The sequence below is a fragment of the Trachymyrmex septentrionalis genome, unplaced genomic scaffold (assembly GCF_001594115.1).
Source record: "Trachymyrmex septentrionalis isolate Tsep2-gDNA-1 unplaced genomic scaffold, Tsep1.0 scaffold13, whole genome shotgun sequence".
NCBI lineage: Eukaryota > Metazoa > Arthropoda > Insecta > Hymenoptera > Formicidae > Trachymyrmex > Trachymyrmex septentrionalis.
Genome location: NW_017304438.1, coordinates 630193 through 644187, shown reverse-complemented (window position 1 = coordinate 644187; position 13995 = coordinate 630193). Strand labels below are relative to the sequence as shown.

Sequence of the window (13995 nt, the reverse complement as noted above, 5' to 3'; positions counted from 1 at the left end):
TATATTAGCACCAAAAGGTGGACTGCACTTGAAAATGATTAAAATTAATCGGATATAGTTTAAGTTTTTCCTTAATTCTTTAACAAAGTATAATAAGAAATGGAAGAAATCTATCAATCAAATAATGATGAGAGTTATTGATGTTATTGCTATAATTTTTATTGATTTTTTTAAAATATATATTTTTAATATATATCTTTCCCTAATTATTATTAGATAATTTAACTTTACGTTTACGTTATTACATATTTTATAAAATTCAATCTTTCAAGATTGCTTTCTTCTTTATTAGTTCAGGTAAATATATTTTTAAGATAACATATATATTAAAATTAGAAATTTAATAAAGTATAATATTAAAAATTGATTGCAAATATTAAATGTATGCATTAAAAAGTAGTCTTGAGAGCCGCATTGGGGGCGTAGAATGAGTCAAAGGGAACAAAAAAATCTTATATCATTTTGAGATATTTACTGTAGTTTTCGAATTAAAAAAGAAACGTTTAAGCCAATGTGCGATGAAGCCGCGTCGCGCGAATTCGTAGCACAGCCCATCGCGCCTTCAGAGAAATTACATGTAGCGCGGTACGTGGTACACGGTACATAAACTAACTATAGGAACCACACAAATCGTACCGCTTGCTTCTTTTCCCTTCTTTACCCTTCTATTATATAGTGCGGTACGGGTTAGTGACAAATAAACTTTAATATGAATTTTTTTAAATATATTATCTTATTTCTATGCACATTTTATCACTATTCTTATTTTTTCAACGGATTTACTTAATAATTGCATTTAAATTAATTAATTCTATTAAAAAGTGGTAGCTTAGTAATGTGAATTTATTTATCACTAGCCCGTGCCGCTTACCGTACTTCATGCAATAGAAGAGAAAAGAAGCACGCGGCACATTTTGTGCGGTTCCTATATGGTAGTTAATTTCTGTACCGCGTATCGCGTACCGCGCTGCATGTAATAGATTTATAGAATAGATATAATAGAATTTCCTCTTTTAATTTAAAAATTAATATCTCAAAATATCGAATATCTCAAAATGGTATAAGACTTTTTTATTCCCTTTGACCCATTCTACGCCCCTAATGTGATTCCTATCCTATTTTTGAGACAATCTATATACACTGAAATAATATTTACTGCAATATATACCTAAATTGAAATAATTATATCTATTAACTTTTTATATATTTAACTTTTATATTATTTAATACAGTACTTGATAAAAGCATGCCCGGCATAATTTAAAAACTACAATATTTATTGTAATAAATTTAAAAAATACATACATACTGCTTGATAAAAACCTTGTTATTTTATTATTAATAATTGTTTAAAGCTGCCATTATTATATTATATATTATTTTATTTATTATTATATTATTTTATATTATATATATTTATATATTATTAATAATTACCTAGCATCTCTGAAGCATACTTTTCACTAATTTTGTGATATATTCTTGAGGTAAAAATCTTCAGATTAATCTAGCAACTTGACCTTCTAAATCTTAAGTTTAAGCTAAGTTAGCTTAGTTTAAGCTAAGTTTAAGCTCCAAACATTGTTTTTATTCCGGTACATTGTCAATTGGTAACGGTCAATCTAGTATGTGAACATCACTCTTTCTTTGTTTACACTCAGCACAAAAACGACTCTGATATTTCGGAACATTATCTCTTGTAATAGCCAATATTCATTTTTCCTTTTACTTAAATCACTTTTAAGCAGATGATAAAATTCTCTTATGTATAAATATTTGGAGTTCAAATTGTTTTTAGAAAATATGCAAAATATCCAAACCTGTGCTTTGAGAAACACATCCAAATATACACCTTTACCGGATGAATCTATTAGGTACAACTAATAATGAAGATCTATTTATTTATCATTTATTTATCATTTATTAAAGATTTATTTATCATTTATTTATCTACAAAAATGTATCGAAGACAATGAGCATTATTTTGAGAATTTATTAAAATAAATTTTCTTTTATTAATCTCCTTATAGTGATTATTTCATTACTTATTTGTTCTCATACATTTCTACTCTACTTTTTCATACTCAAAAGCACATAAAGATCATATCATCATAGAATATAACCAATGGATTAATTTTTGTCTAATAAGTTTACATGTAATGATACAGCTGTCTTATTTAAGGAAACATCAATAATCTTAAAATCTTAAAAAATATGAATTTGATAAACATTTTTTTGTTTGTTCCAGAAATATATAACACATTTTTATGTAATACTGTTTTAGTATTATCAAAAACAAATAAGATATTCAAAGGACTTAAGTGAAATATTGTAACATATACATCTAGAGTCAAATCTGTAAACAAAAATGTCTACATACAATGTCTACTACAAATTTTATCGACATTCGGAACAAAATATATAAAATTTTCCAATATGACGAATTGACTTTGCACACTTATGCAGTGCTTGGCATCCTACATTTAAAAGATTACGAAATGACAGATTCTGCTCAACTTCCGCTGGGAATTTAAATACTATCAAATTGTGTCAGTAGACTTTGCATAACGTAGAGACTAATGCAAACGCAGTTTTACCAATGTATTATAATACTTTGTATGAATTTACTGACAAATATATATATTAGCAGTTTAGTGTTTATATAATGTTATATATAGTGTTTATATAAATGTACATACGCGCAAAAGCGCGTGCGCGCATACACACACAAAAGTTATGCATACCGCGTGTACATATAGAAAATTTACAATATAATGTTTTGTAACACATATATAATGATAAAACATCGCACCGATTTTCTTCTTTGAGACTTTTCCTCGACTCTTCTTTTTTGCTGTATGTAACAACAATAATAACAATTTACACGTAATAAGTAAGAGGCTGATTGGTATCACACACTATCAGGACTGCTGGATTCTTGGTCGCAACATGGCTCAGGTTCTTCTGCCTCGCCTTCGTCACTTTCACTCGGTAGACTTGACTGTTCTAATTGATATTGGTTAAGACTGTGCGTTGATGTGTGATTTTGATGCTGATGATGTAGCAAGTCATGATGTTGATAGCAATGGCGCTGATCATCAACTATTTGCTGCGGTGGAAGGTCATTGATTGATATATTACGCGATCTTCTGCGTAATCTATGATGACAGATCAGACAGAGCATCATGATCACCAAGATACTGCCGATCGCGTAGACTATCGGCATCGTATAGCTGTCTGCTGGTATGACGGTGACGCCTGCAATTTGCATCATAATATGCATCCGCATATACAAATAATTCTACAAGATTTTTAAAAAGTGGTCTAAAATTTAATAATATAGAATACGCAATAAAAAATATCAGCCCATCAATATAAATTAAAAAGTTAAATCTATGACAATGTTAAAAATAATTTGCGGTTTTAGTAACATGGATATTATAGATGTTTTGCTTGTATTTTATGAGTATGAACTCTACAAAAAATTGATTTTTTATGCATGTCAATGACTACATTTACACGGCACCCTTCATTGGGTTTAATAATATCCGTAATTATGAAACTGGCCAATCACAGTCATTCCATTTTTCCGAGAAATAGCTACAGTTGACTAATTTTATAACTACGGATGTTATTAAATCTGATTAAGCGTGCCGTGTAACAGAGGTTATTATTTTACATATCATAAGATAAATGCTATGTTTTTCATTTCATATATAGATACAGATACATTCATTTAACGCCTTTTGTACAAAAAAGCAAAAATCTGAAAAACGAAAATCGCTGCTTAATGCCAATAAGTTCTGTAATGTGCTGCTTTTTCCTAAACTAACACACTTTTTGTGTATCGTCTCATGGTCACGGAAAATGGAATTGGAAAACGAAATCTGAAAGGTGAAATTTTGAGTACGTCCAATATTTAAAAAGGAATGAATGGTGCTTGTAAGGAACAAGTAATAATTTAATAAAAGAAATGCAATATATTGATATGGAAAATGCAATATATTGATTGAATATCTTCACACATGAACATATTAACAATTTATGAATAAAAAAATATTTATAAACAAAATGTAATAAATATACCGTTTTTAATATAAAGTTAGAATGTCATTCTGTGTTTGCGAAAAATATGGAGAGCCCTATGGAGAGTTAAGCCACTTAAAATCAAAACGGAACAATGCTGATCGGTATGCCCTATCATTTCACTTTTCCGATTTCATTCTCTGTATCCATGGGACGGCACCTTAAGTGCTACACTAAGGCCGGTATTCATACGCGTTAAAATCATCTTAAGTATAATAACTTAATATGCTAATATGTTTGTCTAATTGGTTCATGACATTAAGACGATCTTAAATATAAAAATTGACTATAAATACGTGCAGCGTATACTACAAAAAGTTGTGATCTAACGGAGAAAAGGAAGAAAAACAAATACTTGTCTTTCTCTTTCCTTCAAACAGCATTAGCCAATTAGTGAGTCTCTAATAAAGAAATACAGTACAATCTCTGCATTAGAATTGTCTAGAAATTGAGGTATCCCCTTTTCTCGATGCTTCAGTATATTGTAGAGCTCATTGCTCCAAAGATAATAATTAAGTGCTAAAGAAAATGTATCTAAAGTGGTGAGAATATTACATGATGCGCTCAGTTTGTCATCCTTCTCTCTTTAAAATTTGTACTATGTCGTTTCTCTACTTTTTGTTCCATACACTTAACAACCGAAAAAAATTACGCTTAACGTATAGTTTGTATAACTGATATAATTATATCTCTTTGTCAGACGATCTATTCTAGTTTCACTTCTACGTACATTACTTCATTGTGTATATTACTACTATGAATGAATTATTATACCGTAACTGAGTATTCGGGTGTCCCAGAAATTGAATACGAGTCACATGGAGAACGTGGAGGAGAATAAAAAAAATATTGCATCATTTTGAGATATTCGTTGTAATTTTCGAATTAAAAGATAAAATGTCTAAAGCCTGATTGCACCAATGTTACTTTGATTTTAAACAAGGTTTAAACTCTGTCTATCTGTCTCTTTTATCTGTCTCTTTAAAACGAGACAGATGGAGTTTTAAGTTTCGCTTAAGGTCAAAGTAACGTTGATGCAAACGGGCCTAAGCCAATGTGCAGTGACGCCGCGCCGCGTCGTGCGAATTTGTAGCTCGGTCTGTCGCGCCTCAAGGTGCGCTCCCAAGGGATGCGGAACTGCGGAATGTTTGTGATTGGTCGTGACTTTATTCTACCGATTCCATTTTGCTAAAATGTGTTGTCTTATGTGTCCCATTGAGCGGAATTTGCGGAATGCGCAATTAGCTCTGACCAATTGTAAGAATCTTCTCATAGATACTTTCATTAGATCTACTAGAATAGCGTTTGTCATTGGCTCGCATTGATTGCGCATCCGCAAGTTCCGCTTAATGGGACATAGGAAAATGAATTCCTGCGAATCAGAAATCACACATATATACAGGGACATTGACCCGACTTCGTTTTGTGTACCCATTTAAATTTTGATTTACATTTTCGCTCTTCTGTATATTATTTATACGATATTTCGTGTTTTGATCATATTGACCTCCGTATTTATCTAGAGACTTAATTAATTACCTTCAGGGTTATGTTCAGATTCCTATCCGAGTGCCATCGAGGTATCACTCCATTCTTATAATTTACCAAATGTTAAACAAGAATGACATGAGAACACCCGGGTAGGAATCCAAAAACGCCTCCGCATGTTGATTAACCAACATGCGCTTTTGTAAGGCCGGAATCAGACTACGCATTGAAGAATGAGATTGAAGATTAAAAGATTGATGTTTGACTAATCAGAACAAAAGGAGCCACAATTTCTTTGTTCTCATTAGTGAAATTTAAATCTTTAATCTTTAATCTCAATCTTCAACACATAGTCGGATTCCGACCTTACTAAGAGATAGTTTTCTCCGTTTAAACCAGTTTAACTTGGTTAGTTTTTATAAGTATATGTACATACACACACACATACACGCAGACATCGGCGGAATCCGCAAAAGAAATAAATTTGCGCAATAGGAATCAGCAGAATAAAGCCATGATTAATCACGAATGTTCCGCAGTTCCGCATCCCATAATAGCGCATACTCATCATTCGACGGCGGTGGCGCAGCGAGGGGAAGAATGACGCATCGTTAGCATGGCGGTTTAGTGTATTTTGCCGTATCGCGTCTGCACTATCGAAGAATGTTATTTTAGCTAAAATTTTTCTTACATATTTCTTATATTATTAATAATATTATTTAGCACGACTAAATAATACAGTTTTAATACAATTAAATATGTTAAACGACGTTATTAATCAGAGCACTACACAAAGTGAATGATCGAAGTTTTTCGCTTGCTTTATTATGTGATGTTATTATTTACGTCTCGAGATACACTTCGGTGAAACTATCGCATCGTTTTATCGCTACATTTTTCCGGGGTGTCATTTTTTGATGTGTTAATGCGTGTATATTTGGTTACAGTGTAAACTCTCGTAGATAACCGCTACATTGTAAATCCAAGTGTATTATTTTTACAAAATAATTTTTAAAAAAATATTTTAAAAAATGATACATTTGACTAAAACTCTTTTTCAACTTCTTTCTGTTTAACAGATTTAATTACACACTGTTAAAAAAAAATGAAATTTAATGTACTTTTATATGCAATTAAAAAGTATATTTGTGTACATTTGCATACAATTTAGTGTATTTTACACTATTAGAAATGCTCCCTTTACATATAAATGAAGCTCGTAGTTATGAACAAAATTAAAAGTAATGAATGATTTAATTGAAAATTAAGTTACAGTAGTTACTTAAATGTAATAAACGTATGTCTTAAATTTCATAAATTTTCGTGAAAGATACATTAAATTTCATGTACATGTACACAAATATACTCTCTTCAGTTATAAATATATTAAATTTAATATATCATAAATTTAAATTCAAATTATTTAACTTAAAAGTATATTAAATTTCATGAAATGTTTAACAGTGTACATATAAGTTTTAGGAAATTTAGTGTTCATATATATGATATTTCAACACAGAGACTGAAACTATATCAGTGTACACATGCACGGAATGTATATATGTGTATGAAATTTAATGCAAATGTGCATTAAATATAATATGTACATGCATAGTATCATACTGGCTGCATTCGGTTTGGGCTCACGAGCTGTAAGTTTCATTCTATCTTTATCACTGGCTACGTTTATACCCAGCGACCTGATAGCGACTCGACCTATATCGTGACCCAAAATAGGTCTAATTATCCAACGTTTACACTGAAACAGACTTAAAAATTGACGGAGTCGTATTTAGTCCACATTGGTTCGAATTACCTGGAGTCATCTCGTGTTTTGTACAAATCTTGCGCGTTTACCGAGAAAGCAGACCTATTTTAGGTCAGACCCCTAAAAAACAAGATTTGATCTAAAGCTCGGGTCATCTACCAAGTATTTATAGCACTACTGGAATACCTAAATAATTTAGATCGAATTTGGGATATAGGCCGCGGACTAAGTGCACGGTGTAAACATAGCCAGTGTCTCGCGCTAAGAGCAAATGCAGCGATATCAAAGCGCAAGATCGGCCGTGTATCTTTACGCGAAACTATGGAGGAGACTAAAACCTGAAACACAATGCGAAGGAATAGCGATAGCGACAGGAATAACACAATTTCAACCTATCAGAAACCAGATACACTGGAATATAACACTTTCTGATAGGTTGAAATCGTGTTATTCCTATTGCTATCGCTATTCCTTCGCATTACATTTAAGCCTAGACTACGAACTTACGTGGATAAGGCCGTTAAAAAGCGTGGGCAAAAGTGATCATTTGAATTAGTTTGATCGAGATGTCGCTTTTGTTCCACTACACCGTTCTTGCAGTTTGCATGATAGGTATACCAATTTTATATGAAGAATGCTTCATTCTTCATGCAGTTTTAATGATAATTTACATCTTCCTGTTACTGTGAGCATGATGTCAAAAAATAACGTCTTTATTCTTAGGTTATATGTGTTTGTTTGTGTGTGCGTAAGGCCCTGCGCACAATAAAAGGAATAAGGAATTAGGAATGAAAAATGAATGATTCTAACCTATTAGAAATCAGATACATCGAAATACACGGTTTCTGATAGGTTGAAATCGTTTATTTTTTATTCTTAATTCCTTATTCCTTCTATTGTGCCCAGGGCCTAAGCGTATATGAGAGGAATTTTGCAATTCGGACGCTGCCTACTGAGCGCCACCAATACCAATTCAGAAATCTGATTTTGACACTTTAGTTTGATTCTTATTTCAAGACCATCTTAAATAACGTTTTAAGACGCTAATGCAGCCCTCTGATCGTGACTTCTTAAAACCATACTTAAGACGGTTGAATATAAGATCTGGATATTAATCATGAAACTTTTTCCCCTAAGATAAATAGTGAAAAGTAAAAATTTTCTCCATTAACTTCAATGATAAAAATTTTCACTTTTCACTTTCCATCCTAGGAATAAAGTTTCCTGATTGATACCCCTGACTATGAATACCGGCCTTTTCAAAACCTAGTTCGGTTTCCTTAGTCTCTATCCTCCATGCACGAAATGCTGAGTTTTCTAGTACAACGATTATCGAATAAGGACAGAACCGATCAAGTTCTAAATAGACTCAATCAACAACTTCCACTCAAAATATATAATAAAAGTTTAATGCCTATTACGGTCCAAGGTATAATAATATCACAAATTAAATTGATAAGCAATTTAATAATTTGATGCTTAATCTGGCATCCTATTAGAAAGATGTTAATGTATTGAAAAACTGTAAATTTATTACGAAAAATATTACCTTGGCCGGAAGTCAAACCCAGATTTTTCGTACTCCGTACAAGCGTCCTAAGTCTTTAGACTACCAAGGCAAATCATTTCGGCGCTCAGTTCAAATGTCTACATATTTAGTATATAAATTCACATAGAAATTATTTAAAGCATCCAAGATCCTTTGACCGTAATAGGCATTAAACTCTTACTTGTGTATTCATATATATGGTCATAATAAATCGTTTATTATTATAATAAAAGTGTTTTTATTTTTTCTCTACGTGCCTTACGAACGAAGATATTGCGACGCAAAGTCTGAAAATGTGAAACATTATTTACTTTTGTTGTCGTTATTGTCGTTGTCGTCGTCGTCATCATGGAATGTGACGGAAATAGACTCAATATTAATTTTAATATTGTTAGTCACAATTACTGGATAAAACTATTAATACGCAGTAGTTGAATAATTTGCAAAATAATCAGTTTTTGAAGGTAGACATCATAAATCTTAATCAACATACAATTAAAAGAACGTTGAAACAATATTGAACAAATTGAATCATAAGTTGAATTGATTTTTCTACATCTTAATTGTTAATATTGCTGCAACGTTGGAACGACATTGAATAAATTATATATCAAAATCTATTTTAATTTGTAAAAAAATGAACAAAAATAAAATGTCATGTAAATAGAAAATTTAAATTACTTAAATTGATCTTTTAATAAAACTCATTTCTATATGTTTACGCGGGAATCGGCCGCGCGTGTAGAATGCTCGCGTGTGTGATATTTGTGTTTGAACAATCCAATGCGCGACGTCGACTCGTGTTTTTTTACATATCTATATACGTCACAGTTATACATCCACTACAGTGTTCGTGGATCATCGAAGCAACAATTCCTGTACGGTTGCAGAGGTTTAGCACCGTTGAATGGGGTACAAAATCGGATGGTGACTGCTTAGAAAAATAAGGAAATTAATTCCCAAATGAAGGAAAAACCGTTTTTTTTTAAATTATAATTTTGTCCGTGTATGTTCCAGAATATGACGTTAATCAATAATATTTACTTTAATAATAAAACAGAATTAATATGCGATTGTTATGTTTCACAGACGTTACAATTCAAAAGACATTAAATGTCTCTACAACGTCTCTTCAAAATTGAATCTACATTTCGTGATGTTGCTGCAATGTTCGCAATGTTGCAATTCAACATTTCTTCCATATTGATTCAACGTTAGCAAATGACAAAGCTGCTGTATGGAGTTAGTTTAACGCTAGTAAATGACAAAGTAATATATTCGTTCAAGATGTAATGTAATCAAATCATTATATTACACTGTATCTTGATGCAAAATGCCTAAAGCTTTATTTGTCAATGCTTTGTGCATAAAGCGCAGAAAGTACTGCATAGAGTTTCTATACAAAAAGTCTGATTACTCGGGAGATTCTATATAATTGATATAGACTATATAATTGATATTATTGATAGATAAACTATATAATTCTATATAATTGATAAGACGTTGCAATCGTATATTTTCCTTTGGTCGACAATAATGATAATAACGACGTATCTTATAACCTAGACAACTAATTTTTCGATAGCAAACCCCACTGAAAAAAATCACGTCACATACTTACATAACGAAATCATATAATTAAGATAAGTAAATCACATAACAGATTGTTTCAAATCAGTATGTGATTTTTTAATATCACGTAATTTGAAAAATTACATAATATTAGAAATAATTTTATCTATCATGCGATTTTAGAGAATTGAATGAATGATTTTAGAGAATAGAAATAGAAGCATATTAAATTTTAAAGAATTGATTGATAGAAATAGAAGCAAAAAACATATCATCATGTAACTTTTCGAATTACGTGATTTGAAAAAATCATGTGCTGATTTGGAACAATCTGTTATATGATTTATTTGTTGTAATTATATGATTTCGTTATATAACTTTGTGAATTCTCCAAGCGACGATGGTCCTATTAATATACTCCCAATTTGTGTGCTTAACCGCATTTGACTCATTTTAACATATATCCAGATAGCCAAGTCTGTAGAAAGCAGATTTTTTAAATGTCTACTACACACTATGCCAACAAAATAACAACAGAATTAAATGTACATAATACTGTTCACAGACTGCTAGAAAAAATGTAACAGAATCTGTAAGCGTTAGATAATGTCGGCAGGATCTGTTTAGTTTCTGCCACAACAATTTGCCTTTATGTTATATCGACAGGCAATGTTAACAGAACACAAGCGGACGCAATTGATGACTGCCGTCATTTTCTACTCGAACCTACTGACAGTCTACTAGAAGACTGCAGACATTTTACTATCTGGGTAGTAACTAAAACAGATAATAAATTTAACCTAATTGTTTAAGTTAATATTATATAAATCATTATTTCAATTATATTTATTTCAATATACACTCATAACATAACGTTCTCAACTCCAATATAGGGCACATTAGGGATCAGCTTAAAATTTTGCGGTATGTATTACTGGATTCACAGAAATTTCTCATATCTTTCGAAAAATATTTAAAATATTTTAATCGTTAAAAAATAAAATATTATCTTTTCGGTATCGTATATATTAATAATTTAACTTAACAAAAAAATATTTTTTCTTATTTATTTGTGCTTGTTTTTTTATGACTTATCGAAATACAAAAACACACTAATAGGGACAGGCATAGTAATTGGGGCAGTTACTTTCGACATTAGCAGTTTCCGTACGCATCCGACTATGCTCGCCAGCGTCTGTCCTCTAGTATCAAAAATTCCAGCCATACATTCTCTGAGCAGTCGACGACGATCACGTTAAACATAAAGATGACGTTTCTTACAATGATAACAAAATTCAAAGATTCAGATATTTGCGTCACAAATTTCCGCTTGTAGGACACGTAGAAAAAAAAGCAATTTTATTATACAACCTGAGTGATAGCTTAATTAAGCGTATATAAAGCTTATATAAGCTAATCAATTCAGCCGTTATTGAGATTCGATAATCTGTCTGCTTTAATGCCAGATCGCGTAAAGGAGCACGGCAGTATTTCGCGTCATGACGCTGCGCTTGTCTTAATGCCGAGGCACTACCGTGTCTCCAGATTTTTTGAGAAAAAAATTTTATTTACTAATACTTACCCATACAGCGCACTAATGTTGAATCAATATCTCAGAAACGTTGAATTGCAACATTGCGAACATAGCAGCAACATCGCGAAATGTAGATTCAATGTTGAAGAGACGTTGCAGAAACGTCTAATGTCCGTTGAATTGCAACGTCTGTGAAAAAATTTTTCGCATATTATTTAATTCAGTTTTATTATTAACCCTTTCAATACCAACACCGATTTTAGTTGGCATCCACATAACAAACGATATCGATAGCGCCCACTATAGATAATGTTCGATACACTAATTTCGCAGTGATGCAATATAACACAAAACAACCTTTGCTTCAATTAATGTCTTTCACTACTGTCACTCTATCTTTAAAGTGAGCACTTGTGACGAAGTCGATATAGAGAAAGCTTACTCCCGTATCCAGTAAGGAAAGGATTAAAATAAGAATTATTGATTAATTATATTCCGGAACACATACGACAAATTTATAATTGAAAAAAAAAAATTTTTTCATTAGGATATTATAATAATTTCCTTATTTTTCTAAGCAGACGCACATACTATTTCTTGTACTCCATTCAACGGTGCTGAACCTCTGCAATCGTACAGGAATTGTTGCTTTGATGATCCACGAACACTGAATGTTAGTGGATAATTGTGACATATAGATATATAGAAAGACACGAGTCAACGTCGCGTACTGGTTCAAACACAAATATCACACGCGCGAGCATTCTACACGCGCAGCCGATTCCCGCGTAAACGTATAGAAATGAGTTTTGACAAAAGATTAATTAAAGTGATTTAAATTTTCTGTTTACTTGATATTTTATTTTTGTTTATTTTTTTTTTACAAAATAAAGTAGGTTTCAATATATAATTTATTTAATGTCGTTCAACGTTGCAGTAGTATTAACAATCAATGTGGAAAAATCAACAACATTGATAAAACACGGTCGAAGAATTTAATCAAGCACCCCGAAGAGATGTATCCGATCATATGACCTTCACGAGGTATATCTTAGATAATGCTAACGCCAGCGGTACTGAAAGCTTCAAGTCTCATAACTCAGGAAGATCTCAACTAAAAAGAATTTTTAATTAGTGTTTTGAGAATACCTTGTAGTGAACTACAAAAATATGCAATAAAAGATAAAAGATAAGTTCTCATTTAAAAAATTTAAATCGACCTTGACTTTCACGATGTCACTCAATCGTATATGTCTCTGTAATGCATTTTCAGGATTTGCACTTCTCGGCCGATTTTTTGTTCGACTCCGCTTTCTGCTACTCCCCTCACTTCATCAACCGCGCGCAGTCCAAATGCCGCTCGACGTTTAGGAGCATAATGCTCGTAAACATGAGGTGCACCCGCTTTAGGCGCTCACGCTGTAAACATCTACCTTTTTTTGGCTCATTACATAACTAATTGTAAGATAGAATAAATCAACGCGTAAGTGTTCAATCTTACCTCATGTCTACAAGCATTATACGCTTCTAAGCGTCGAGCGGAATTTGGACTGCGCGCGGATAATGAAGTGAGGGAAGTAGCGAAAGGTGGTGCCGAGTTGAAAATCGACCGAGAAGTGCAAAACCCTGCATTACTTGATTTCCAACAATTTTTGTCTGAAATATTTTTCCATTTTCTCGTTTTTAAACGGGGTATACGTGTGGTCTGAAACATCCGGTATATACTACTGTGATCAAAAAGTAAGGTGAATTTTGTTATAAAATAAAAAATCTTTATTTATTCATCCAAATCAATTTGATCCCCTTCAAAGTAATCCCCCTCCGATACAATGCACTTATGCCAACGTTTTTTCCATGCCTCGAAGCATGCCAAAAAGTCGTTTCCCGGTATAGCCTTCAAAGCGCGCAGCGATTCACGTTGAATCTCTTCAATAGATTCAAAGCGGTGTCCCCGGAGCGGTCTTTTGAGTTTGGGAAATAGCCAAAAGTCACACGGAG

General features: G+C 32.1%; 2 protein-coding genes across 6 annotated transcripts in view; one reads left to right on the top strand and one right to left on the bottom strand.

Moving 5' to 3' along the window:
• The window catches only part of LOC108756756 (cytochrome P450 6A1-like), a 13428-nt gene extending 13300 nt beyond the window's left edge, over nt 1-128 (top strand). The window contains exon 7 of the mRNA XM_018500784.1: nt 1-128. This exon is cut by the window's left edge and continues 9 nt beyond it. Within this exon, the coding sequence (XP_018356286.1) occupies nt 1-58 (58 nt within the window). The 3' untranslated portion in view covers nt 59-128.
• Nucleotides 129-2763: 2635 nt separating this feature from the next.
• The window catches only part of LOC108756749 (cubilin), a 77340-nt gene continuing 66108 nt past the window's right edge, over nt 2764-13995 (bottom strand). For 2 of the 5 annotated variants that reach the window (XM_018500772.1, XM_018500773.1), the window contains one exon: nt 2765-3258. In XM_018500772.1, coding sequence (XP_018356274.1) covers nt 2912-3258 — 347 coding nt within the window. In that variant the 3' untranslated portion in view covers nt 2765-2911. Of the gene's footprint in view, nt 3259-12167; nt 12187-13995 lie in introns of those variants that run through there. The other 3 variants (XM_018500774.1, XR_001939859.1, XR_001939860.1) reach the window with 3 other exon arrangements.